Source organism: Epinephelus moara, chromosome 17 (assembly GCF_006386435.1).
Source record: "Epinephelus moara isolate mb chromosome 17, YSFRI_EMoa_1.0, whole genome shotgun sequence".
NCBI lineage: Eukaryota > Metazoa > Chordata > Actinopteri > Perciformes > Serranidae > Epinephelus > Epinephelus moara.
In genome coordinates, this window is record NC_065522.1 from 23,794,838 (window position 1) to 23,821,756 (window position 26,919).

At 42.1% G+C, this 26,919-nt stretch overlaps 2 protein-coding genes across 3 annotated transcripts; one reads left to right on the forward strand and one right to left on the reverse strand.

Annotated features, from left to right (window-relative positions):
- The first annotated feature begins 829 nt into the window (after nt 1-829).
- Nucleotides 830-10,827, forward strand: oxa1l (OXA1L mitochondrial inner membrane protein). Of its 2 annotated transcripts, none has more exons than XM_050067169.1 (11): nt 830-963; nt 2,783-2,917; nt 3,363-3,449; nt 3,533-3,833; nt 4,322-4,465; nt 4,597-4,682; nt 5,184-5,348; nt 5,429-5,533; nt 7,349-7,511; nt 7,598-7,678; nt 10,585-10,827. In XM_050067169.1, the coding sequence occupies exons 1-11, from the start codon at nt 853-855 to the stop codon at nt 10,704-10,706; spliced, it is 1,500 nt and encodes a 499-aa protein (XP_049923126.1). In that variant the 5' UTR covers nt 830-852; the 3' UTR covers nt 10,707-10,827. The 2 variants fall into 2 exon arrangements, with proteins under 2 accessions (XP_049923126.1, XP_049923124.1); XM_050067167.1 differs by having other exon boundaries at nt 831-963; nt 2,780-2,917.
- A 94-nt stretch (nt 10,828-10,921) lies between these two features.
- Nucleotides 10,922-26,039, reverse strand: slc7a7 (solute carrier family 7 member 7). Its single transcript, XM_050067170.1, has 11 exons — nt 25,800-26,039; nt 25,229-25,278; nt 21,671-22,294; nt 16,915-17,040; nt 16,648-16,792; nt 15,741-15,864; nt 15,552-15,655; nt 15,343-15,439; nt 13,564-13,713; nt 13,284-13,467; nt 10,922-11,604 (listed from the first exon to the last, which is right to left on the reverse strand). The coding sequence occupies exons 3-11, from the start codon at nt 22,161-22,163 to the stop codon at nt 11,537-11,539; spliced, it is 1,491 nt and encodes a 496-aa protein (XP_049923127.1). The 5' UTR covers nt 22,164-22,294; nt 25,229-25,278; nt 25,800-26,039; the 3' UTR covers nt 10,922-11,536.
- Between the last annotated feature and the right edge of the window lie 880 nt (nt 26,040-26,919).

Sequence of the window (26,919 nt, forward strand, 5' to 3'; positions counted from 1 at the left end):
AGAGGAAGAGACCTCTCCAGATAATTCAGCTCCCAGTTAAAACCTCCTGAACAATGAACACTGAAGGAATTCTAACCAGGAGAAGTTTCAGCTGGTTTGCAATCTGCAGTCCTCGCTGCACCGAATCCTCCTAAATCTTACACATTGCTTCTTTAAGGTGAAAGTTGTAAGGTTTTGCATTTTAAGGGATTGTTGTCCATTAAAATGAACCCACATTAACTGAATACACGCACATGTTTCATAAAATAAAGACCTAATAAGACAGGTTTGCTGTCTAATATGTCATATGCAGGTGCAGGTTGCATGTTCATCTCCTCTGTCACCTGCAGTCAGTTGAACAGCCTGCATGCTAAAAAAGAAAGAAAAAAAAAGCAGTCAGTTGGTGTCCTTTCCCACTGGACCATCTTCCCGGCAGATCAGTCAAAGAACCAGAGACAGACAGCAGATCAGACTGAGCCTGCAGAAACTTCTTTATCAACCTGCAAAGACGTCAGACTAAAACAGTCACACTGTAATAGATTTGCACTCAAGTCTAATCCTAGTCACACAGTCAAGTAGTATATGTACTTATTTCACCACTGGTAAGAGCATTTAGTGCTTCTATGTGTCTGTAACAAGATTTGTTTCAAAATGTACTGGTTTAATACGTATATTCTTCAACTGTATAAACTGTGAAATTGAGGAAATACCATTGGGAAAATAGTAATTGTATTATATTTGTACAACATGGCCCTGTTTACCCTGAACAAGAACACCAAACATTGGCGAAGCTCGTTGCATACAGCTGTAACGCTCGCGAACACTCAGGAACATTGACCCCTCACGCTTCCCGTAGCAGGTTTATTTTCCAACATGGCTGCCATCAGGAGTGGGGTGACTCCGGGTTGCCTAGCAAGATGTTTCCTGAGACAGACTGGGAAACCGAGCCGAGGCAGCCATCCCCTTTCAGACATTTGGAACCACGTAGGTCCTCTTTACACTTTCGCACCCGGCACTTTATCCTTGCTTCTGAAACGAAGGCACAAACGGCGACTTCGCCCGGCTAACTCGCTAGCCGGCTAGCATCCTAGCTGCGCCGTAACGAGTGCATGCCTTCTGTGTGACTTTGACAGAGACAGCCTGTGTGTTAAAGACAGAGTCCTCCGGTGTTTAAAGTAGCTGTAAACCTCCAGCTCTCTAAACGATAACACAGTGGGCAGTGTGGCTAGAAGCACAGAAATACATGACAAGTCACTAGAAGGTTATTAATATTATTGAAATGTACTGTTGCTTGACAGGCTAGCAGGGCTATGCTAGCAGCTGTTAGCATTGTGAGCAACTACCACAACATGTCTCCTTCTGTAAAGACTGTGGGGCTGTTACTCTGCTGTTAGTTTACCTGTGGTGTAGGGGTTTAAATCTAAATCAGACAACCGCCGTGTCCTCTAGACACATGCTAAATGCCACCAGATATCACCGAGCTTTAACTTGACCCTTCTGCACATCTGGTTTCTCTGATGTTTTGGTCATAGAGCTCAATTAAATGGTGGATTTCTACAACGCAGGTCATCAGCATTTAGCATTTTCACTCCTGACTGTAAATTCATTGAGAGGGTGTCCTCATACAAGTCCTTGGATATATGGATGGACGACAAGCTTTCATTTAATGTACATATAGCTGCTCCAGTTAGGAAGCTTCAAGTGAAGATTGGCTTTTTTACTCTAGAAATAAATCTTGTTTTACTGTCAACTTGTGGAAGCTTCTGTTCTGTCTTTGACTGATTTCAGTGACACGTATGTGCATGCAACCTCCTCCATTTTATGTAGCCTTGATTTAATATACCATGCATCTCTACCTGTAACACACCTTATGTTACTTTTAATTCCTTTCCTGTATTTTTATATTGATATTTTTAATATTTTTGGCACATAAAGAGGATTATTTGACACACTTCAGAGCTCAATTTAAAGCTTGAGTGTTTAAGTTAATGTGCCTTTTATGCTCAGTCGATGCGGTGGGTTTGTCTGTAATGTAGGCGGGTGAATTGTTCTGTTATCTGAGGTAATATGAGTTGCATGAACTAAAAAATTATAGATGCATTGCTCGGCAGACTCTTGGGCTGCACGATATGCCATAAAAAAGCATTGCTCGGCAGACTCTTGGGCTGCACGATATGCCATAAAAAAATCGTCTTGCGATTGTTTTGTCAGATACTGCAATTGCAAATAAGTTGATTTTGTGAGAATGGTAATTTTTGCATTTTATTTCCACTGAAAAAAAATGTAAAAACTGTGATAATGTGATTTTTTTGTTGGGGTCTGAACCAAACAAGCATGCTCCCGCACATCTGGAATATGATTTGTAGGAAAATAAGAAATATAAATGTCACGTTGTCAATGTTATTTAGTGGTTATAGTTTTAATCAGTTAAAATGTAGATGTTGCAAATGTTATCCGACCCGCAAGACAAAACTCAAAGGTTACGATTTACAGTCTTGTTAAACTGAATAAAGCAGAAACTGCTACCAAATAAAGTATAATTTTTCTTGCTAAATTACTTAAATGATTAACGTATGACCAAAATATTTGTCTGTTAATTGTTTTTGCTCTAATCAGGTTCAACTTACAAAGAAACTGCATTTATTAAACTCCTTACAGTTCCAGTTTAGCTCTGCCTGTTCTGAATTGCAGCTAAGTGATGTCATGTGACACAGCAACAGCCCCCATATGTGCCATCATCACGTTGTAGTTTCGTGTAACGCCTCCATCAGGCTGACGCTTTGTCTCTCTGTTTCACAAGCAGCGGTTGCTCCAGAAGTCTCACCTGCACACAGTGTTTGAGTGTCACAGTGCTGCCGCGAGGACTGTGCTTGGCCGCAGACAACATGGGAAGTTCCTGTGGGTGAATGCAGTGGCAGTCAGGCACAACAGCTCACAGGTGAGTTGGTGTACAGGTGATACAGGTACTTGCCGTAGCTCTGGTTGAGAGTGAGAGGCTGATAAACAGAGATCTGTGTGGGTACATGAGATCCTAAAAAAAGAGGGTGTGTCATGGGGAGTACCACCAGTTGGTCCAGGAGCTTCTCCTCCATCATGGCTGTTTCCAGGCATATTTTAGGATGACTCAGGGGCAGTTTGACAACCTGCTGTCTACCACCAGTTTGTCCCCCATTGTTTAACAACTGTAAACTTGTTGTCGTGACCATCACAGAAGACCCGCCTCTCAAATCACCCGATTGGACAATGGGGAAAAGATGACAAAAATGAGATGACGTGTTGAAATCAGTCAAAGTGAACTGAATCATCTTGTGGCCAGAATATGAGATTTTATAATGTAGCGAGTGTTTGTCAAATTAAAGAGCTGGCGTTATTGATATTTCCAGATCCCACCTGAGGATGGAAGCATGGCAGCTCCAGTGTTGCATGCCTCTGAACCTGCCCCCATCATCACACAAGCAATCACTGAACAGGTAGCTGAAGCGACATCTGAGGTTAAATCATCAATTACCTTCTAGCTTCAATGATGTGAATCCGTTTCCATTGATGTCTTCAGATCACAGCAGAAACCGTCTCCACGGCAGCACCAGTACTGGACGTCTCTCCTCCTCGTCCAGTCTTGGATTCCTCCCCTGAGCTTTTGTCCATGGACTCTGCTCCTGTTTTATCGCAGCCAGCTGTTGAGCAGATGGCTGATGCTGCGCCGACCGCAGTGGAGGTCCTGCAGGCTGCGACCACAGAAGTCAGTTTAGCAGAGCTGGGATTGGCCAGCCACACACCCGTGGGGTTGATCCAGAACATTTTAGAGTTCATGCATGTGGATCTTGGTTTGCCCTGGTGGGGGGCCATAGTCGCAGGTAAGCAACACCATCTATATATCAGTGTGTCGGCCAGGGCTGCAATTATTGATTCATTTGTCGATTATTTTCTCGATTAATCAGACGGTTGTTCGGTCTGTGAGATGTCAGAAAATGGTGAAAACTTTTGATCAGTGTTTCCCAAAACCCAAGATGAGGTCCTCAAAGGTCTTGTTTTGTCCACAGCCCAAAGATATTTGGTTTACTGTCACAAAGGAAGAAGAAACAAGGATGTATTCATGTTCCAAAAATGCACTCAAACTGATTAAACCATCAAATTACTCTGGGATTCATTTAATAGTTATCACTTAATGGCTGCAGCATCTATTCAGGCATTTCGGGAGAGTAGTTCAGGCAGTTATATCTGTATCTGAGGGTGATTTTTTCCCCTTAAGTCTCATTTAAAGTGATTCAAACGATGCCTGCTGTACTTCCTGTGTCCTTTCTTATCCTCTTCCTCTACTTCCTGTTCCTGTTAATCCCTACAGGTACAGTGTTGGCTCGCTTGGCTGTGTTTCCAGTCATAGTGAAGGGCCAGAGGGAGGCAGCCAAGCTGAACAATGTTCTGCCCGAGATGACCAAACTTACCACCAGGATGAACGAGGCCAAGCAGAGCGGAAACAAATTTGAATGTAAGATGTCGCCCTCCTTTCTTTATCGCATTTGTCTTCTCAGTCATGATTTAGATGTTTACGTGTGTGTGCTTGAAAAAGAATAATCCAGCCTCACCAACTTGTCATGATCTGTTGTTTGCATGCTCCAGTTGCCAAAGCCTACACCGACCTGAACTTGTTCCAGAAGAAGCATGATGTAAATCCTCTCCGTGGCTTCCTAGTACCTATGGTGCAGGTCAGTTTGTGTCTTTATACTGTTTCCCCTGTGATGTTGTACTGAGCCATTAAAGAGGCAGAATTGGAGAAGAGTAATGAGAGCTGTGGTTAGCTAAACTGTTAGCAACACTTCTTCTCCATCTCTGAAACACGTCGCCCTTTTTCGGGTTGCTTTCACGTGTAGGCAGCTGGTGCTAATGCTGGAATAGCAACTCTCTCTGCAGGACTTTCTTCCATTGAATCAGGCTTTCGCCATCTGAACGGACGTTCACACACATCTGCATTTATAGAACAGCCAGTAGGAACACCCTCTGTCTGAAATGACCTGCGATCGGCCAAAGTTTGCCGTCACAGGCTTGATCTTTTAAAGCTTGAAACCAGAGCCAAGAGGAGGTGCAGGAGTGTAGTTTTTCCTCAGTTCACTTGAATCACAATATTCCCAAATTTTAAGATTTTGCCCATGAAGCCAAAATTATGTGTAAGCTGTTTTTTCAAATCACTTCTCCGTCCGTTCCTCTAGGCACCAGTCTTCGTCTCTTTCTTCATCGCCCTGAGGAAGATGGCCTATCTGCCGGTGCCCAGCCTGCAGACGGGAGGCCTGCTCTGGTTTACAGACCTGACGGCAGCAGATCCCTTTTATATCCTGCCTTTGGCCGTCACTGGAACCATGTTCTTCATCCTGGAGGTCAGCCTGGAGATTTTATAGTTGGTTTTTATCATCGTTGCGTTCCTTAATAATCAACACATTGTGTTTGTCTCTTTTAGTTGGGTGCAGAGTCTGGTATCGACAACCCCAACCTGCGAGCCATGAAGACTGTGTTCAGGATCATGCCCTTTATCATCCTTCCCCTCACTATCAACTTCCCCACGGTCAGTCAGTCATTCACCCACATCAGTTATTGTTTGGTATTTTTCAAGACCCTAGTCTCCCGTATGTTCGCAACGTGATTGTACGTCCGCTAAAAGTGACCTTTTCTTTAAGAGTAAGATCCTTTTTGTTTAACCAGAAACAGCTCTGAAATCAACATCACCAAACCCACCAACTCCATTTAAATAAACAGTAATTTTATCATTGTAAAACACACTTCATTCAAAGTCGAAGGAAGCAAAATGAAGCTCACAAAAACTGTCTTGGTTTGTCTTTCCACTCTTCCAACAATCACCAACCCTGGTTTGTTTGAAATTAACCTTAAATTCACCGAAATAAACTAAGCACAAAAAGTAAGGGAATTTGTGTTTGGTAGATTATTTCTTTGTTGCAACAAAGCTTCTTGGCAATAAATCTTATACTGTTGGAAAGTCTGTTTATTTCCCTTTTAAATGGTGCCACATTTGTAAGGAACATGCATTTGTGGGATGAGCAGCAGAGCTGAGTATGTGGGTTGCGCCCATGAAAAATTTGCCAGATCTTCTCTGCCAATGCCAAACGGCTTTTTTTTTTTTTTTTTGCTGCTGCTGTTGCTATTGACTCTTGTTTTGAGTTCTGGTACCTGTCAACTGCTCCAAGAATCGGCATGCCACATTTGACTGATCTGTTTAGGGCCGGTGCGATAGGGCAACTTCAAGCTGGTGTTCCGCAAAACCAAGTTGCGGCATTACCACCTGCAAACTGAAGACCAAGTTCCATATAACTGGGGATGTCAGAGACAGGCCGCGAAGTGGCCGTCCCAAGAAGACGGCACCCCAAGAAGACCGTTTCCTCAACCTGTCGGCACTTAGGAACTGTCTTCGACAGATTTGCAGTCAAGGTTTGCAGGATGATCTGGCCGACGGCTCTCTGCCCAGACAATGCGGAACAGACTGCAGACGGCCTTCAGTTTGCAGATGGTACTAGGGCTAACTCCAAATAATGCAGCAACTTGGGAACACCAGCTTGAAGTTGCCCAATCGCACGGGCCCTATCCAGATCAGTCAAAACTGGCATGCCGATTCTTGGAGCAGACACCAACTGATCACTGTAGCAGGGCCCATGCTGACAGGTATCAGAAGCTCAAAACAAGAGTCAATAGCAACAGCAACAAAAAAAAAGTTGTTTGGCGTTGGCAGAGAAGATCTGGCAAATTTTTCATGGGTGCAACCCACATACTCAGCTCTGCTGCTCATCCCACAAATGCATGTTCCTTACAAACGTGGCACCATTTAAAAGGGAAATAAACAGGCTTTCCAGCGGTATAAGATTTACTGCAAAGAAGCATTGTTACAACAAAGAAATAATCTACCAAACACAAATTTCCTTACTTTTTTAGCTTAGCTTAGTTCTGAAAATATGCTGGCTCTATTCACAGGTTGGTGGAATTAGCAATGAAGATTTCAGGGCTGTTTCTGGTTAAAGAGAAAGGATCTTACTCTTTAACAAAAAAGTCTATCTCTGTAGGGATCCTTTCCATAATGTTGCTAGACACTTATAATAACAATTTGAGCCTGTCAGTGACAAAAATAAACACTTTCAGTGGACTTCAGGTGCACAAATGCCCCGTGTGGTTACACTGCAGCATGTTTCGCAGCTGCCGGCTGCAGCTCTCTCTCTCTCAATACTGGACTATTTTTTACACTTGTTTTCCCTTAAGTCAGTTAGACACATAAAACTTATAAAATAAGATACACGCTGAAAACTCCCCCCCCCCCCCCCCCCCTTTTTAACCTGCTGCTGCAGATTTAGTCTAAATCTTTCTTCTCAAACCTCAGGCGGTGTTTACCTACTGGCTGACCTCCAACTGCTTCTCCTTGGGTCAAGTGGCCCTGCTCAGACACCCCTTGGTCAGAGAGAGGTTGAGGATCCCAGAGAGGATCAAACACCCGGCCTCCGACCTGCCCCAAAATGACGGCTTTTTCCAAAGCATGAAGAAGGGTACATGTTTAAATATGCATCTCACAGCAACACTGATTATGCTGGTGTTTGTACATGTTGTAACTGTGTCTTTATTTTTCCTCCAGGCTGGAAAAACGCTCAGTTGGCCCAGCAGCTGGAGGAGAGGGACAGAAGAATCAAAAATCACCTTGACCTTGCTGCTAAAGGTCAGTTTCATCATGACCTCATTAGCTTCATATAGACTGACTTTTTACTCCTTACTTTATTTCAAGCACTGAGAAACGGCTGGCTTGAGTTGTTTCGAAAGGAGAAGTGGAAGATGGACAGGTGGAATTATGGAAATGTTATGGTTGGCTATAATAATCATCTCAATAATATTACAATCCTTGCATGTTTTTAAAAGTGCACAACAACTCCATGACTAGTTTTCTTTACCATCAAGGTGTCTTCATGTCCGTAAAGAATCCTAACATGTCTTAAATTCAGTTTCAGAAATATTAGGCTTTGCATGCCATTAAAAAGTCTTAAATTTGATTAGAAATTGTCCTGAAATGCTTTTTTAAAAGCATCAAATTTAAGTGTTCGATACCTGTAGACACCCTGTTCAATACAATATGTTCAGTAGACTTCATGATGTCTTGATGTAGACATGGCAGAGGTGCTCCCCCTTGTGTCCAGAGCCAGTTATTGCAATAATAAGTCTGGGGGGGGGTGAAATGCTGATTGTAAAACTAAAGTATTAATGGGGATTATGAGTGCTGTCTTGCCTTTAATGTTAAATTCTTTACACAGGACTGAGAGCCAGCTAATCACAAACCATTACCTGAATGTGAAAATAACATACATAAAGTTGCTCTGTATTTAGGGCAGGTTAAGCTGTGATTAAATGGAGGCAGACTGCAGCTAAGGAAGAAGATACACATTTTGGAATCTGCTTACAGATGTGCTGCTGTTGAGTCCACAAGCCCTTAAAACTGTAATAAAAGTTCTAAGGTTTAGAGAAAGGTTAAGGAGATCAGACATCCGGAGGGAGTTCGGAGTAGAGCCGCTGCGCCTTCGCGTCAAAGGGGTCAGTTTAGGTGGTTCGGGCATCTGATCGGCTGGAAAGCGTTGCTGGGGAGAGGGACGTCTGGGGTGCTTTGCTCAGGTTGCTGCCCCCCTGACCTGGCCCTGGATAAGCGCATGAAAATGGATGGATGGATATGAGTGTTTGGAGCCTTGAATGAAAGCTTATCAAGGCTGAAACCTGGTAGACTTTCCAAAATAAGTCTTTAGAGCAGAACTGATTATTGCACATTTAATCAGTCAGTCATTTGACAGATTAATCATTCTGTACACCCGACATCTGTTGTGGGGGGCGCTTCCTTGTCAGCTGCTCTTCCTGAAGTTTCTTCGTGAGGGGTAGGGACAAGGTCGAAGGGTGTCGTATGTTGTAACGCCCTCAAATCATGCAAATGGTGATTTGTACTATTGAGCTATATGGATAAAATTAAATTGGAATGAACAGTGTTTTTTTTTTTTAGCCAAAACAGCAAAAGTTAACCGGTTTCAGCCTCTCAAATGTGAACATTTTCTGGTTTCCTTTAAGCCTAGTTCACATTACACGACTTTCACCCAGCAAAATGCGTCACGAAGGCTATTGTAATCTTTTGAGTGTTCATACCTGGCGACGTGTGTTTCTGTCATCCGGAGTCTCGCCAACTGCGTTACGACCTGTGTGTGATTTCTCCACCGAGCCCTCGCCGACAGAGCCCAGGATAACGTGGTGCCGTCACCAAACTTTTTTTTTTTTTTTACTTGGAGTTGACACATCGTAAAGGCATGGATATTCGTCCCAGTGTTGAATCAGATCTGCCTCCAGGACCTGGATCCAAACACAACGCGCTCCCTGTGATCCTGTGGACACCGCCACTGTTGTTGTTGCTTGCTGGCTTGCCAGTGTTGCCAGATCTTGGGAGAGAAACAAGCAACCAGGGCTATGGAAACAAGCCCAAAAGAAGCGACGGACATATATATAGAGAAAGGCGACGTTTAGAGAGCAAGCCCAAATAAGCAACTCCACTTTAGAAACAAGCCCAAAAAACTGTGACCCACCACGACTACCAATATTTGTAAGTGACTTTACAAAAAGTAAGCCCAAAGTCGCGGCTAATAAGCGGACCTGGCAACCCTGCGGCCTGTCCTCACATCTCTTCCGTCCTCCTGCGTGCTGACGTGGGACGTATCCCGCCTCTCATTGGCTGATGCTCTTTGTCAGTCGTGTCAGACTTCTCCAGTTTTCTAGCATGCCAGATATTCAGTCCCAGTCGCAGACGAGGGGGCGAGTTACTCGTATGCTCGTTCACACACGAGGACTCGTTGTGGCAGACTATCTGCCGACTCACCTCCGACCACCTCCCAACGTGGCTCTCAAGATCCTCTGTGACGTCAAAATCGTGGTGAAAATCGTGTAAGGTGAGCTTGGCTTTAAGGATGTTCCTGGCGACTAATTTCCCTGTCGACTAAACGAAAAGACTAGTCGACTAGGAAAACAAAAGGAAAACAGTCCCGGCCTCAGCACGGTGTATTCAGGCTCAGCATATTGCATTAACTTCCTGAAGCCTTTACCTTCGACAAAGTTAAGTGGAACCATATCTTGCGAGGTCATTGTCGTGATTGTTGTGAAGTATTACCAAACCGCGCTGGTTTTGCGAGAGGACATCGCTCTTATTTCCCACCGTGCTGTTTTAAAACTCCAGTCTACTTGAGCATTACCGCGGAGAGGGGGACTGCTGTCTGATGGCTCTGTAGCACCCACTAGTGGTGGGCGGCTGCATGACAGTTAAGCAGCCTTGTACGTGAATTAAACACTAATTGGCTTAACCGACTACTGGCGGACGTTTAATCGTTTGGACGACTAATAGCGCACATCCCTAGTTTCTTTATCTTCCATGATAGTAAACTTACTATTCTGTTAGACGAAGTAAGACATTTGAAGAAGTCAGTATTTGATTTATGGATTTTTTTTGTATGTTTAGCACGAAAAAAGCCGATAGCATGATTGTCTCTTCGCTGTCAAGGCTTTGACATTCTGTGTGTGTGTACTGAAACTGTTCATATGTCTTCTCCGCAGGTCCATTGAGGCAGACTTTTACCCACAATCCCCTCAAGCAGACCCAACCCATGGCTGCAGCATCAGCTAAAGCCAAGCCGACACATGGCAAAGAGAGGCCGTGGAAGGACACTATCGGGTAGATCAGATTTAGAGCTGACAGTAAAATGATTTATGTACATATTTATGGATGGAAGAGAGGACAGGGTGGGAGAGGGTTGTGATTATGTATTATTCTAATTAAAATCTGCCTCCAAACAACCACTCAAGTGTGCATATTGTTGTGATTTTTGAAACGTTAGTCTCCAGAAAGAAAGAAAGAAGTCAACTTATGTTGTCAACAAGTAATTTTATTATAAATACATGTTTGCAACTCGACTGTCTCAAACTTTTTTACATTAACAGCCCGTGTTTGAGTCAGACAAAAAGTTAATTTGTGTAAAAATAGCCCTTCACTAGACCTCGCGGTGGACATATATGTATAAAACTTTACCCCACATTAGTGAACATATTCTAATCTCTTTTACTGTTTGATTTTCTTTGTGCAAATATTAATAATAATATGCTTTTAGTTTCAAAGATGTTCTGCCCTCCCCATATAATAATTTGCCACCTCCCAGTAAAATCAAAAAGGTATTACATGTATGTGCACACAACATACTTGTCTTTACATAATTAAATAATTCTCTGCTAATGTTCTGTAATAGAGGTGTTGATTTCTTCAGGAGTGCATTGAAATGTTCCCTCTGAAGTCAGCTAGAGTGAAGTGTTGCCAACGAGCACCCGGGCGCCATCATTCATACATTCATTAACGTGATCACCGGGTGATGGTTGACAGGTCGGAGAGCTGGGTCCAGCTCAAGCCCAAATGCTTCGTCCATCCAGGCCTCGCGGCGGCAGCGCTTGGCCGGGATCACTTCAGGTTCTACATTTGTGCGTCGTCAGACTCCGGCAGAGTGTTGAAACCAAACGTCTACTCGTCCTTATCCATTTCGGTCAGTACGGAGAAGCACACCTTCTGAATGAGGACGCCAGATTTAGCTGAAAGAGGAAGAGAGAAGAGGAAGGTTAGAGCGACTTACTCATCTATCATCAGCCTGAATTTGGCTGTAAACACTGACACCAAACCTGTTAACCCTGTAATGGTCTCCATTTACAAGAGCACAGTTGGAGCTCTAATACTTGGTTGAAGTTAGAGGAAAGTGGGACTAAGTACCAAGGGCCCCAATGGGAGGAGGGCCTTCAGAATTGACTCAATAATCCAGTTGAAAGTCTGAACTAAAGACGCAAAAAGGGTTTGTCTGCCCCTCCACTAGCATTCGTCTACTTGGTCCTTTTCGGCCCTCTAAAAGGACTCAAAGCGGTGACTCGGCATTTTTTGTGCATATGTGAACTCTCGAAGAGAACTCAGACCCCTCTGAAGCAAGCTGAACCTAAGATGGTCTGAGTTCGGATCGCTTCAAGTCCACGGTGCGGTTCACTTGACCTGTGCCTTGTGAACACAAAGTGCTCCAGGTTCGCTTTGCTCTTTGCCGTTGTATTTAGCCCTCTAGATCACACGCTCTTGCACTTGGACGCTTGAAAAAGCAGACGAAACCATGTCCGCCTGCAACGCTTGCAAGGACACAGGATGAGGAGTAGTTTGGTCCACGGAAGATACTGCACATCTCCAGATGTGGAATGTAGAATGCATCAAACGGCAACAGTCTACAGCACAGAAACGCTATGGTTTTCCTCCAATTTTAAGTTCATCTGAAAGCGAAGGGTGTCGTGCCACGTCAAAATAAGAACGAAACTATGTCAATATATTTTTTATGAACAGAAAGAGGACTGAGGCCCCATCAGAGCTGAAGTGGACCAGAAACCTCTTTCATATGAACTGATAATATGAAGGCAAGAAGAACCAAGTCCCTTTTCTGTTGGTGCACTCTTTGGTGCACTTTAAGAGGACTGAGTTCAGTTTGTTTTAAAAGGACTATATGTGAAAACAACCTAATTCTGAATCAGAATGCCTTTTTTTGTCATTATAATATTAAAAAACACAATGAAATTATGATTTTATGGCGATTGAATGCAGCTAAAGCCGAGTGAGTGACTGCTTACGCTCCTGAAGCACCGACGTACACTGTCATATCTTTTCCTAACGAATGGAAATCAGGGTTCCTCAAAAGGAAAGAGAAAGGAAACTGACTTAAAAAAAATCAAAAGGTGTGTGAGAGAGACATGGATCAAGAGAGGAAGGATTTGGTGCTAAAGTGTATGTGTTTGGGGAGTACTGAGCATGCAACTGAATAAATGAGACTTGTAAACTGATATTTTACTGTTGCTGAACGTGGTGCCCAATTAATATTCTGCCGTTTTCCATGGAGTCAGGGTAACACGGCATTAATTGTTGATTTAAAATGGTGATTTTGTGGGTGAATTCATCTTTTAATCTACTGCTTCCTGACAAACCTGCAAGCTGCCGTGTAATACGATACAACAGGAAGAAGGTGGGGAAAGTGAGGAGACAAATGAGACACACCTGTGAGCTGTGGGAAGGAGAAAAGCGAACAAAGACAGCATGGAGGAGATCAGAAAGAGGAGTGAGTAGCTGTTGTTCCAGTATCCAATCCATTTATAGTGTTTAAGGTTGTTTGAGTTCGAGACACCTGCTTTAAAAATCATTATTTAAGATGGTTTTAATGTATGAAAGCAATGTCAGAGTGCGGCTCTCTTACCAATGGCACTCCGTAGCCACAGTGGCCTCTTATTGGCCGGAGTGTAGCAGCAGAGGAAGTAAACGGGCACTCCTGACAGGGCGATGCCGATACCGATCAGCGAGTTGACGGTGTCACTGTAGAGCGGCACCACCACCAGGAAGATAGTGAGGAGACAGAAGATGATGGGGTAGAATAGACTGAGCTGAGGGAAGAAGAGAGACAAGAGCAGATGAGATGATGCTGGAATATGTGAGAAGGAATACTTTAAAAAGACGATATCACTGGTTGTGCTTCTTACCTTGAGAGGTCTCTTTCTGTCTGGCTGCTTCCAGCGCAGATACAGTTGCCCCAGAATGGACAAACCAACAAAGAACCAGTAGCTGAAGCTGTAGTAGTTGATCAGTCTGAAGACGTCTTCGACACACAGGTATATCAGAGCCATGATGCCCTGCAGAGACATACACCAAGCACTGTGAGTCAGACTGTGAAATGTAAGGAGGGTTTTCTTAAAGATGCAACAGTGAAATTAAAAAAAAAAAAAAAAAAAAAGCTTTCAACTGAGGAAAAAAATCTGCTTTATCTGCTCTGTTTTTCTGAAAAAAAAAACAAGGTTATTTTAGAATTATGATAAAAGTTTTAATGTAAAAGAATTCTGCTCTTTTTTTAATTAATGAGATTAATATTTAGAATTCTGAGAGAAATTTTGATGATGAAATTAACAAGATAATAATCTTATTCATTCAGAAAAAAGAGCAAAACTTTTTCTAAAAAACAAACTGCCCTATTTCCTGAATTAACAAGATTAATTTGATTGATTTGTTAATTCATGAAAAGAAGCATCACATTTTTCAGTTAACAAGATTATTAGCTAGTAAGTCCAGAAAAACAAGCATAAAATTTTTCAGAAAAAAAAAATTTGCTCAAATTTTTTGAATAAATTAGATTATTATTCTGAATTCTGAGAACAGTCTTCTTGATGAAATTAACAAGATAATAATCTTATTAATTCAGAAAAATGAGCAGAACTTTTTTTCAGGAAAAAAAATTGCCCTTTTTTTTAAATAAATGAGATTATTATTCAGAATTTTTAGAAATTTTTCATGTCGAAATTAACAAAAAAATAATCTTATTATTTCAGAAAAACAAGCAGAACTTTTTTTCTGAATTAACAAGATTATTAACTCCTTAATTCAGAAAAACAAGCATAACATTTTTCAGGGAAAAAAATTGCCCAATTTTTTGAATAAATGAGATTATTATTCGGAATTCTGAGAGAAGTTTTTGTGGTGAAATTAACAAGATAATAATCTTATTAATTCAGAAAAATGAGCAGAACTTTTTCAGACAAAAATATGCCCTTTTTCCTAGATGAATAAGATTATTAACTCAATTAATTCAGAAAAATGAGCGTCTCTCAACTGAGGAAATAATAATCTTGATTTATGAGATAATGTTGTTTATTCAGAAAAATGAATAGAAAAAAATTTCTGAAAAAAATATTTGTCCTGTTATTCTGATTAATCAAGATTATCATCTCAGAATTGTGAGAAAAGTTTTCATGGGGGAAAAAAAAATCTGCTCTTGTTTTTTTTAATTCATTATCTCATTAAATACAAAAAAAAGTTTTTTTGGAAAAAACAATTGCAGTTTTTTCTGAATTTAGGACATACTAATCTCGATTTACGAGAAAATCTGGTCAATTCGGAAAAACAGAAATTTTTTACAGAAAAAGTATTTGCCCTATTCTTGTTTATCAACAAGATGATCTTCGAATTCTGAGAAGTTTTCATTAAAAAAAAAAATGTTTTTTTTTCTTGGATTTTAGAGATAATAATCTCGTAAATTTTTGTTTTTCTGAATTAACAATATTATTTCATTAATTTTGAAAACCTAGCATCATTTTTTTCCGTGAAAATGGTTTGAGATATTTTATAAATTATTTCTCAAAATTCTGAAATAATAATTTTGTTAATTCAGAAAATTGGGCAACCTTTTCCTCTGAAGCGAATACATTACGCTTCCGTATAAATTAAACCATTTAACAAAAGGAAATAAAAGATGGTGAGGGCGGACTGACGTTGAAGAGCAGGGCGGGGACGGGAGTGTAGCGGAAGACGTGGATCATGCACAGGTAGTCGGGCAGGTGGCCCTCTCTGGAGCCCACGAAGAACAGCCTTTAGAGACACAGAAATATGCAGCAGAACAGTGATGAGTGATGTTGATGGACTCAATGAGTGAGAGCTGAAAACACAGATGAGCTGATGGCTGAAAAATGTAGTCACTCACCTGGAGGAAGCCAGGATGGAGGCGTTGAGCCCTCCGAAGCAGGAAAGAGCCACAGCGAGGGGAATAGTCCAGTTCATGACACCAAACACTTGGTCTGCAAATGTCTGGAAAGAGAAGATTTAATGGTGTAAAGCTGCACTTGACTGATGGAAACCCAAAGTAAAGTTATGAGGGACTGTTTGCACTTACCACAGCTACAGCATCGCTGTCTAAGATTGCATTCATAGGGAGGATGGTGTAGTACGCCACGTTGGTCAGGATGTAGATCACAGTGACTATGGGCATGGATATAGCGATGGCCAACGGCAGATTCCTGTAGTTCACACAATCAAACAGCAGAGGGAAGCAGAGGGGTTGAGATACACAGAGGCTTAGACATCAAGTGTGTGAGATTCAGGCTTCCTCAGGAGTCTCGGGGTCAAGAGCACATCGACCCTGTGGGTGAGGGGAGGATGGGGGTTGTGATGAACTGGGGGTGTTTGTCACTTAATCTGCCTGAGAACTCTGGGGGGGGGGCGGGCTTGTGATCCAATCACATGTGTAGCCTCGGTTCATTTGATCAGTTTTGGCCGTGTGAATCACGCCGAAAGGCTCAGACACACACATACTCTCAATGCGACTGTGGTCGTTTGAGAAAGTCAGTGACACAAGTGTTGAACGAATCATGACCTGGTTACTCAAGATAATCTACAGACTTTGTTGTGAACAGTTTCATGTAGGGACTATTTTCTTTCTGATGAGCTACACCTGCTAACTGTGTCACCACGCAGAAGGAAGAGTGCATCTACTGCTAGCTCACCTAGCACCGCTGAGCAAGCTAACGTTACAGCTCAGCCGTGGATCTGTCACGAGCCTCTCGTCCATGAGTAGATGCACTGTACAAGATAGAAAGACTCTCTAGATGTGTAGTTGTGACATCACAACCTCATGGAAGTCTTGACGGCTCGTTTAAAGGCACAGTTTCTGAATACGGAGTGAGTCTAAACCAGGTTCCAGTGAAGATAATTCGATCCAAACTAAAGGTTTAGATGTTTTCATGTGTATTGTGTGCTGGTTAAACATTCCTGAACACTCATAATTGTCCCTCTGTCCTCACCTCTCTGGGTTCTTGATCTCCTCTGTGACAAAGTTGAGGGTGTCCCATCCTGAGTAGGAGAACAGAGCCGAGTACAGAGCCAGAGCGATGCCTCCTGGGTCCTGAGACGAGCCCTCAAACAGGCCCTCGAAGTTCTGCGTGTGACCTGGAAGACACCAACACAGCTGTTTAATTTCAAGCCGTTATCCTCACCATGAATTCATCATTCAAACCGCACATGTCATGTGTAAAAGCATCTGGTGTTCTGATAGTTTTAGAGTGACTGACCTTGTCCGATCTTCACCAGGCCGGTGATGATGACGGCGATGAGAGCGATGACCTTGGCGTACGTGAAGAAGTCCTGGACCCTGGTGCCCCACTTCACATAGGCGCAGTTCACAAAGGTCAGCAAACCTGACACATGCATAAATATGGATATTTTACTCGCACACACACACACTCACAGAATCAAATGCTTTAACAATCTCAGTGGGTGACATTTACTCTGTAAATGGAGTGTGTGCCAGCATGTTTCCGCGAGTGATTTAAGGAAACGCTGCTGCTGACTCAAGCAGACTGGCCTGTTGTTTTTCAGACGAGGAAACAGCTGAGTGCAGCACATACACCCTCTCACACACACACACACACACACAGTGCACACAGGTACAGTTGTGGAAGTCAGACAAATTTTTACAAGCTGAGTGTTGTGAAACCGTCACTGATGTTTCTGGTGATTTGTGACCTGCAGCTTTTAATGACTGATAGGACAAGTGGTCTCAGCTGCTACTTTTTTCCTTATTGCCTTCCTTTACTTGCAGTGATGTTCTTGGGAAACATGTTTTCATGCTTCGCTCTGTGACTTATCTCTCTCTGGCCTCTGATCAGCTCATAATCCCTTCACGCTCATAAACGTAGCACGTCAGGCACAGGATGTCTGCTCATTTTGAGTGAAAACCTCCCCAAGATTAAAAGCATTTCTTATGTAAATCTTCCTCCTCGTAAGCGCTGATTAAACAAACTCACCTCCAAACCAGCTGAGTGGACGTATTTAATCTACAGAGTCAAAGCGCTCCTGCTCACTTATCGCTCCACGCTGACCTCCACATCACCCAGACGTTTAAAGAGGACACCAAAACTGGATTACATCACCGCCCTCTCCTCCATGTTGACCACCTTGATCCCCAGTGTGGGGATGAATCATAACACTATCATCTTCTACCACATTGACGGGTACAGGATCATAACAAGTCGGGCCGCAGCAGGAGGCCCGGTCAAACACAACACAACGCACAGCTCCAGACAGAGGCGACCAGCGATTAGCGATGCAGAGGGAGACTTTGCCACACAGAAGTAGAGGCGTGGTGTGTTGACAGTGAAAGGTTAGACGGGTGGGAGGTGTGAGATCGGGTTTAGGAGGCTGGCTGACTGGTAGTGGAGGTCAAATACGGTCCAGATGTGAAGTGAAATGGAGATATTTAAAAACTCATTCAGCTGCTCACTAACTGTGAACTCCCGTGCAGGTGGAATGCTCTGACATCCAGCACTGCGGATGATGGAGGGCAAAAAACATTCAGGTTACATGATATTGTGTGAGTAAATGAGGGGATGTTTTCTTACTGCTGTAGATATTTTTTCAAAAACCTGCTTTTCTGATAGATCTGAAATAACTGAACACATCATGGTCAAATGGTGAGCAGTAGGGTCATGTCTGAGATTTGTTAACGCCCATTTTCTCCAGGGAGATAAAAAAGGTGTACGAAAAGTTTTGATTGATAAAAATGAACAAGAATCATTCAAATCAAAGTCAATATTTTTACCTACTATTCAAAGAAAAAGAAAGAATGTGATATTAAAGGGTACGTTTGGTATTTTTCAACGTGGACCCTGATGGAAACAACAGTTTTTGAAACTGGTCCAGTACTGAGTAAGAGGGCTGCTGCTGTCAGCCACAAAACAGCCACTCATGACATGCTCATGCCGTCAATGTATGTCCACTAAAAGTGTTTGTTTTTGCCACTGACAGGCTCAGATTGTTATCATAAGTGTCTAACAATATTATGAAAGGATCCCTACAGAGATAGACCTTTTTGTTATAGAGTAAGATCCTTTTGTTTCACCAGAAACAGCCCCAAAATTGCTATCGCCAATTCCACCAGACTCCATTCAAAAAAGCAGTAATTTTAGCGTGTATAGAGCCAGCATATTTTTTTTAGATCTAGCAGTGTGAATTAAGGGTTTATTTAAACCAAACCAGAGTTGGTGATTGCTGGAACAGTGGAAGGGTGAACCAAGACAGTTTTTGTGAGTTTTAGCCTGTTTCTGTCAACTGAATGAAGTGTTTGACATGAATTAAATTGCTGTCATTTCAAATGGAGTCTGGTGGAATTGGCGATAGCAATACCAGGGCTGTTTCTCATCAAACAAAAAGGTCTATCTCTGAGCCATGTTTGCACTTTAAATTTACATCCACTTATAGTGCTTGTTTTTGCCACTGACAGGCTCTGGTTTTTATTTATAAGTGTGTGACAACACTATGGAAAGGATCCCTACAGAGATAGACCTTTTTGTTTAACCAGAAACAGCCCGGAATTCGCGATCGTCAATCCCACCAGACTCCATTTAAATAATCAGTGATATTATCATCATAAAACATACTTCATTCAAAGTCAACAAAGTTTAATGCACAAAAGGTGTCCCAAGAATCACAAACTCTGGTTTGGTTGAAATAAAACCTTAATTCACCCAGTTAGATGTGAAAACATGCTGGCTCTATACACACTAAAATTACCGTTTATTTCAATGGACTCTGGTGAGGTTTAGCAATGGCAATTTCGTAGCTGTTTCTGGTCAAACAAAAAGGATCTTTCTCTTAAATAAAAAGGTCTATCTCTGTAGGGATCCTTTCCATAATGATGTCAGACACTTACAATAACAATCCGAGCCTGTCAGTGGCAAAAACAAGCACTTTCAATAGATGTGCATTGAAGGTGCATATTGCCCCAAGTGGTTACATTGCAGCCCTCTCACTCAGTATCACAGTAATTCAAAAAAATGTTGTTCCCATCAGTCACTTAGACACAAATACATTGAAAAATAGGGTCCAGGTTGGAATATACTGAAGTTGCCCTACAAACAACTTTGCCAAATTACCATTTAAAATAAAGCAAGTCAAAATTAGGAGACAGTAAGTCAGAATGATGACACATAAAGTAAAACAATTTGACTAAAATCAGCATTATGAGACTGTAGTTTGAGTATATGCATATATATATCTTTCCGGCATAAACAGGCTTCCATAGAAACTGGATCAATGTCGATTGAAGCTTACATACTTTTTCATAAGAAGTTCTGCTGAGAGCTAAGAAAAATAAGATTAAAATTAAACGTTTGACAGTGACAGCATGAGTAAAAGCAATAAAAATAGGATAAAATTGGGGAACAGAGGCACAGTTCCCTGTCTCACTCTCCCACAGTGTAAAAGCCCTTCACTGACAGGAAGTTTGGTTTTTTCGCTTCATTCCTGTGCTGAGCTGTTAGAAGCCTATTAGCCTCTCAGGTCAGAGTCTCACTGCAGGACTTTACCTTGCAGCTATCAGCCTCTCCTCCTCTGAGCACTGCTTATCGGTGCATGGCACAAGTGTGTGTGTGTGTGTGTGTGTGTGTGTGTGTGTGTGTGTGTGTGTGTGCATGTATTTAAGTGTGTGTTCATACATGCATGTGTGGGTGGACGAATGGGTAATATTTATTGCAAACTAGCACAACATGTGTATTTTTTTATCTTAAATATCAGGGCTTGTCTGTAAGATACGACCTTAACAAGCGCTCTGTCTGTCTTGGGTTCTTGTCTCAGTGTCAGGTTGCCTGAGCGCTGGTATTTCTTCACCTCTTCAGTTGTGCTCGGTTGCCTCAGTGAGCAGTTTTGTGAATTTCTTGTTTAGTTTGATTAATTCAGTTTGTCAGCTTTGCTCTTTCTCTGTGCCATTGTGTTTAAGTTACCTCGGCAATCTGGGCCACGTCCACCTACACAGTGGTGCCCCCAGAAATGTTTCATAGGGGTGGCCAGATGGGGACACTGAAGGTCATGGGGTGTTAGACAAAATGACAGGTAATGGTTCAGTTCGGGTATGGGCAGGTGCAGGTTTTCAAAAATGGACCCGTGCAGGACTCTGTATACATGTGTTAGGCGATTTATCGTTCTTCAAATAGATTGGTTGTCCTTTTCTTTAAAAAGACAAATACACTGATTTAATTTGAAGGGGTACATTGATTGTAAGAAACAAAAAATTAACTGGGAACAAGCCGTCTTAAGTTTAATGGAGACTTGTGGGTATCAGTAGGACCCATTTTCATTTGGATATCATGAGGTGAGAGTTCAAGAAACCACTTTGAAAATGGCTGTGCCAGTTGTTCCCTTAGCCAAAAATTAGCCTAAATTTGGAGTGTTATTTAGCCCATTGCTGACGAGCTATGCAAACACAGTTGAAACCATTGGATGCCTTAGGTTGTCTCGTTTCACAAGATACCACTACCTTCATGCTAGCTTAAAAAATGAGCGCACCACAGCCTCCTAAAGACAGTAATGTTGGCACGACCAGGCGGGCCCTGGGAGCAGCACTGCACCTACAAAGTTTAGCTCTACATTTCTGAACAATTTCTGGCTGTTCCCATAGCAACGAAAAAAGTCTCAAAGTGACTCAAGTCCTCACGTGTGAGGCATCACACCAGGATTTCTAAACCTTAGATTGAGTAAAATGTCTTTTCCCCTCACTCTTCCTAACTAGTGCTGAGGTTTTAGGAGTCGCCCAGTTCCCCTTTCGTGTATTGTCAGTGATACTTTCTGCCGCAGACCTGCTGACTGCAGCAGTGGTGTCACCATATTTCACTTCTCTAGTCTATTAAGCTCACATGCTCCTCTTAGGATGGGAGACCAGCTGTGGCAGACCTCATCAGTGTCTCTTTATATCACTTGAACACTGACTCACATTTCTCTTGTTCTCTTGATGTCACACACACACATTTACACACACTCCAGATGTGTACTTACATATACAAGCCGCCGCCAGCAGCCTGTTGGCCACGTATGGAGCTATACAGGTGGGGAAGATGGGCTGCACCATGTAGTTGGAGAACGTGATGGCGATGACGGCCTGGCTGGTCGGCTCTATGATCAGCAGCGACGTCCACAGGCGGATGAAGGCGAGGAAGCCCCCGAAGGCCTCCAGGATGTAAGCGTAGGAGGCCCCTGACTTGGTGATGGTGGTCCCCAGCTCGGCGTAGCAAAGGGCCCCAAACACAGAGAAGATCCCCCCGACGGTCCATACTACCAGTGAGAGGCCGTAGGAGGCGCTGTGGATGAGGACGCCCTTGGGTGAGACGAAGATCCCCGAGCCGATCATGTTCCCCACGATCAGGCAGACCCCGTTCAAGAGGGAGATCTCCTTTTTTAGCTTCATGGACTCCCCCGAGCCTTCAGACTTCACAGATGGAGGGCCGCCATTGTTTGCCTCTTGTGTTGGGGCGGGGCTGTAGGACGCCATTGTTCGTGTTTTTGGTGCTTTGTTTGTTAATTACGAATGTTTCTGAGCAAGTTGTCAGTCACAAATTGAGAGTTTTCCGCCTTGATGTGTGACTTTAACTTTTCCCCCAGTTATCTGTGATCACCTGCCATCTGCGGAGGAAACACAGGTCGTATCAGTGATGCGGTTACCATGGAGACTCATTTGTCATAGCATACATACAGCAAATACTTGTGTTGTTCCAATCCTGTCCGAATCTAGTCAAACAAAAACATATTTACATGCCAATGGCGCTAATGTGAGACCAAACATTCAAGAAATCACATAATACCACACGAGCCTGGACATTAGAGCCGCGCTGTGTATTGGAAAGCCATTAGGCCGCAAAGCAAATGGCCTTTTAAGGTTGAGTGTATTGACAGAGAGACGAGGGAGAGGAGCAAACATGCGGCATGCCTGAAAACACCAGCTCGTCATTAGTAACCACTAGCTGGGGAAGAATTACCGACTGAGAGAGATTTTGACTCATAGCTGCCCACCCATTCACCAACACACACATGCAGAGATTGACAGCGTCAGCACAGTGGCTGGTCACATGTTTTCCAAAGTTCATCATCCTCAGCATGTATGGAGTTTGATGATGAGTCAGACACATGTTGGACGGCATGTTCATTCACCTCTCTGCATGACTGACTTCTATGGGTCAGTGTCACTCTGTGTTAATAGGCTCAACAATCTAAGTGCACACAAACTTGGAAACTGACTGACCTTAATTGACGTTGTAAGCTAATGTTAGCTAAGCATTAGCTTGCTAACTATGTTAACATTAGCCTCGACTGACCGTTTTTTGGGACCAAGTCATTGGTATGCCAGTCATTCGTAAGTCTCAAGTCTTTGCGCTTAAGTCCCAAGCCAAAACCGGTAAGTCCCAAGTCGAGACTGACAAGGTCCCAAGTCATGTCCCAAGTCATGTCCCAAGTCGTAAACATTATGAGTTTAGAGTCCTAAGCAAGTCATAATGCGCACTTTACCAAATGTGATGCCATTTTAAGAACAGAGTAATAATATATTAAATTTACAAATTAACGCTTTTAAAATTTAATTTGTTAAAACAACTTTGCCAAGAAAGTCACTTAGCTGTTAAGCTAACCTTAGCTAACATTAGCTTGCTAACTATGTTAACATTAGCCTCAACTAACTGTTCTTTGAGCAACTTCAACTGCCAAATGACGTTGGAAGTTTTTGTGTGTGTGTGTACATTGTGTCAGAGGTGGGACCAAGTCATTGTTTCTAGGTCATAAGTAAGGTTCAAGTGTTTGCACTCAGGTCCCAAGTCAAAACAGGCAGATCCCAAGTCCTGAACTTTGAGTTTTGAATCCTAAACAAGTCATAACGCGCTTTTTTTTAAACCAAATTTAATGCCATTTTAACAATAGAGTAATAATATATTAAATTTACAAAAATCCTGAATACGTTTTCAATTTGAGGTGGTAAAACAACTTTGCCAAGAAAGCCACTTAGCTGTTAAGCTAACGTAAGCTAACATTAGCTGAGCATTAGCTTGCTAACTGTGTTAACATTAGCCTCAACTGATTGTACTTTGTGCTAGGGGTTGGACCAAGTCATTGTTTTACAAGTCACAAATAAGTCTCAAGTGTTTGCACTCAGGTCCGAGGTCAAAACAGGCAAGTCCCAAGTCGGGAACTTTGAAGTTCAAGCAAACAAGTCATAGTGTGCTCTCCACCAAATTTATTGACATTTTAACAACAGAGTAATAATATATTAAATTTACATAAATCTTGAACCCTTTTTAACAAGTGAGTTATTAAAACAACTATGCCAAAAAAGTTACTGTTAACATCAACGCTGTTAACGTTAGCTAAGCATTAGCTCACTAACTATGTTAACATTAGCACTCAGGTCCTAAGTCAAAACTGGCGGGTCCCAAGTCGAGTCCCAAGTCCTAAACTTTTAGTTTCGAATCCTGAAGAATTTATAATGCGCTTTTCGCCAAATGTAATGCCATTTTTAACAAGTAATACATTTATAAGTGTCATAAATGCTTTTTAAAATTGAAGCTGTTCAAACAGCTTTATTTTAAAAAGTTACCTAGCTGTTAAGCTAATGTTAGCTAAGCATTAGCTCACTAACTATGTTAACATTAGCCTCGACTAACTGTTCTTTGTGCAACTTCAACTGCCAAATGACGTTGGAAGTTTTTTTGTCTCCATCTGTAATTTTCAACCTGCACATTTTAGGCTACGTACTGCAGTTAGGTTTTTGTTGACCACCTGTATTTTTTGTACACGACAAAATGACCTTAGGTATAATTCTCTCCACATGGTGCTCAGTTACTATCGTTAGTTGTTCACGGTTGTCTCCTGCAACTTGATTAGATGCTGTTGGATTGGTTCAAACAAATGGATCTGGGGGGTTAAGTGTTGAGTGGTTGGGAATGAATGGCGTTAACGTTTGTTGATTCAGGAAATGAAGAGATTTATTGATTTGTGGTTTTTTAAATAACCTACTGTAATCTTTGGAGTTGGGGGTATTAAGTGTTTTAAAGTCAAAAGGCTCAAGTCAAGGTGAAGTCACAAGATGTTTGAGTCCAAGTCAAGTTGCAAGTTTGATTTTGTCAAGTCTAAAGTCATCAAACTGCTGAATTTAATTGTGTTTTCATTTAAAAAAAACCACACATTTCTGGGTTGTTTAAGGGTAAGAGGCGCTTAAGCACCCCTACATTTGGTGGAAAAGTAAAGGTTTAGATGGAGCCGTTGTTTCAAGGTGACATCCAAAACTATTTTAAGTTTTCCTTCCCTCTAAAAACTTTTACTTTTCAGGTGAAAAGTGGCTTCAAATCATCAAAAATATACTTCTTGATGAGCAGATCCAGACGGAGACCGATCAAACAACCAGGAACGTTGACTTAGAAGAACAATGAGGTGTGCCGGTGTAAAAATTGATCCCGAGATAATAAGCAGAAGAAGCTAAACAAGTAATACAGCGTGAGACATTTACTGTAGATTCAACCAGAAATTAAGAACAAGGTTTAAAGACAATTATGACAGCTTGTGAGGAGAAGGTACCTTGAGGCAGCAGCAGCAGATCAGCAGCACGTGGGTTCACCAAGGAGAGACTGCGAAGGAAAAGGACAGTAGATTGAGTCTTTCTGCATGTGATTAAACGCGTGCAACACACACTGTTAAAGAAAAGAGAGTGCAAGGTCCAAAAAGCCGCTGATAAGTAACCCTTCATGAGTTACTCAAGGTTACATCCTGGATCAGGGAAGCCCTCTCAGCTCAAGTGTGTAGTGAAATGAATCAGGTCCTTTGTTTTTAGGGGATTCATAGTGCATTTATCACTGGAGCTAAGCTTTTTATGATCATGAGGAGGCTGAATGTTATCTGAGAGATGACTTAGAGGAGGAATCATCTGGCTGCTGTGATAAAAAAAAGGCTATTTGGCATCTTTTTGACATTATAATTATAAGTAAAATGTGAAAAACCTCCTCCAGTCACATTAGGGTGCATCTAGAGACAGCAAGGCACACGTGGACATTACAGGTTAATAAATGATAAACAGACTGAGCTGTAAACTCTTGTATCAGTGCGCATGAATTATCAGGAAACGCCTTGCATCTGTTTTGGGCACACTCACCTTCTCCAGACGCGTTTCAGCTCCGTGTGTGTCCTCCTGTGTGTCCTCCTGTGTGTCCAACTTGACCCCAAATAATGTCAAATATTCTATGTTATCACCTCCTTTCACCAGCTGGACTTTTCCTTGCTCTTTCTCTCTATTAGAGTCAGTAGTAATCCTCCTGCTCGTGCGTCTTCCTCCTCCGTCTTTACGCAGCGGGTTCCTCTGGTTGTGACTGCGCTCCTCAGCTGATGCACTTGAGGCTCTTATGTACTTCTGGTTTCTACTACCAAGGAAACGAGTCACACGGAGGGAGGGGAGGGGAGGGGAGGGGAAGAGCTTAATTGCCCCGCATTGTGTCTCCTGAGTGAGTTATTACGGAATCAGAGAGTTTTAATTAAATTATGGCGCAAATCAAAGACGTGTAATCATCATCATCATCATCATCATCATTGGTGGAGGAGCGCAGTCCTTTGATAAATGTTACAGTGATACTAACAGGCAGTGTGTGTCTACGGACATCATTATATTATTATAATAATATGTGATGAGTTATAAACTTACTATAAGGCACTAAACTAAACCAATGAAAAGTCCATACGACTCATAATATAGTCGTGGAAAGTACTTAAGTCATATTTTGAGGCACTTAACGTGAGTATCTCTATTTTATGTTACTTTATACTTCTACTCAACTACGTTTCAGAGGGAAATATTGCACTTCTTACTATATTACATTTATTTTTATTGACTTTACAGACTGATATTACTATTACAAAATATTATCAGCGAATAAAATATCCTAAATTATCACAGATTAGGTTGCAGCAGTATATAAATTAATAAATTATTCTGAAATGGGCCACTCTGCATATTGAGACTATTAGTTACTTTAAGATACTTTTACTTGAGTAAGATTTGTAAGGGACTGTTCTTTATTTATCAGAGGAGTTGAGTGGCTGGGTGTGGCTTTGTTTTATTTATTTATTTTGACCCTCCATGAAGCTACAAATATTTTCCCTTGAGCCTTCCTGAGTGACTGGCAGAAAATGCATGACCCTACACTGAACATAAACCTACACTTTTATGTATGAAAGTTAAAGGTTAAAAGTTGAAGACGAAATACTGGAGTTGAGAAAAA

Excerpts from the sequence above, each read along its gene's own strand:
- oxa1l (XM_050067167.1), top strand. The coding sequence starts at position 853 with ATGGCTGCCATCAGGAGTGGGGTGACTCCGGGTTGCCTAGCAAGATGT. Across the intron at positions 4,683-5,183 it reads TCCTAGTACCTATGGTGCAG|GCACCAGTCTTCGTCTCTTT; the intron begins GTCAGTTTGTGT and ends CCGTTCCTCTAG. Across the intron at positions 5,349-5,428 it reads CCATGTTCTTCATCCTGGAG|TTGGGTGCAGAGTCTGGTAT; the intron begins GTCAGCCTGGAG and ends TGTCTCTTTTAG.
- slc7a7 (XM_050067170.1), bottom strand. The coding sequence starts at position 22,163 with ATGGCGTCCTACAGCCCCGCCCCAACACAAGAGGCAAACAATGGCGGC. Across the intron at positions 16,793-16,914 it reads CCTGGTGAAGATCGGACAAG|GTCACACGCAGAACTTCGAG; the intron begins GTCAGTCACTCT and ends GGTGTCTTCCAG. Across the intron at positions 15,440-15,551 it reads TCCATCCTGGCTTCCTCCAG|GCTGTTCTTCGTGGGCTCCA; the intron begins GTGAGTGACTAC and ends GTGTCTCTAAAG.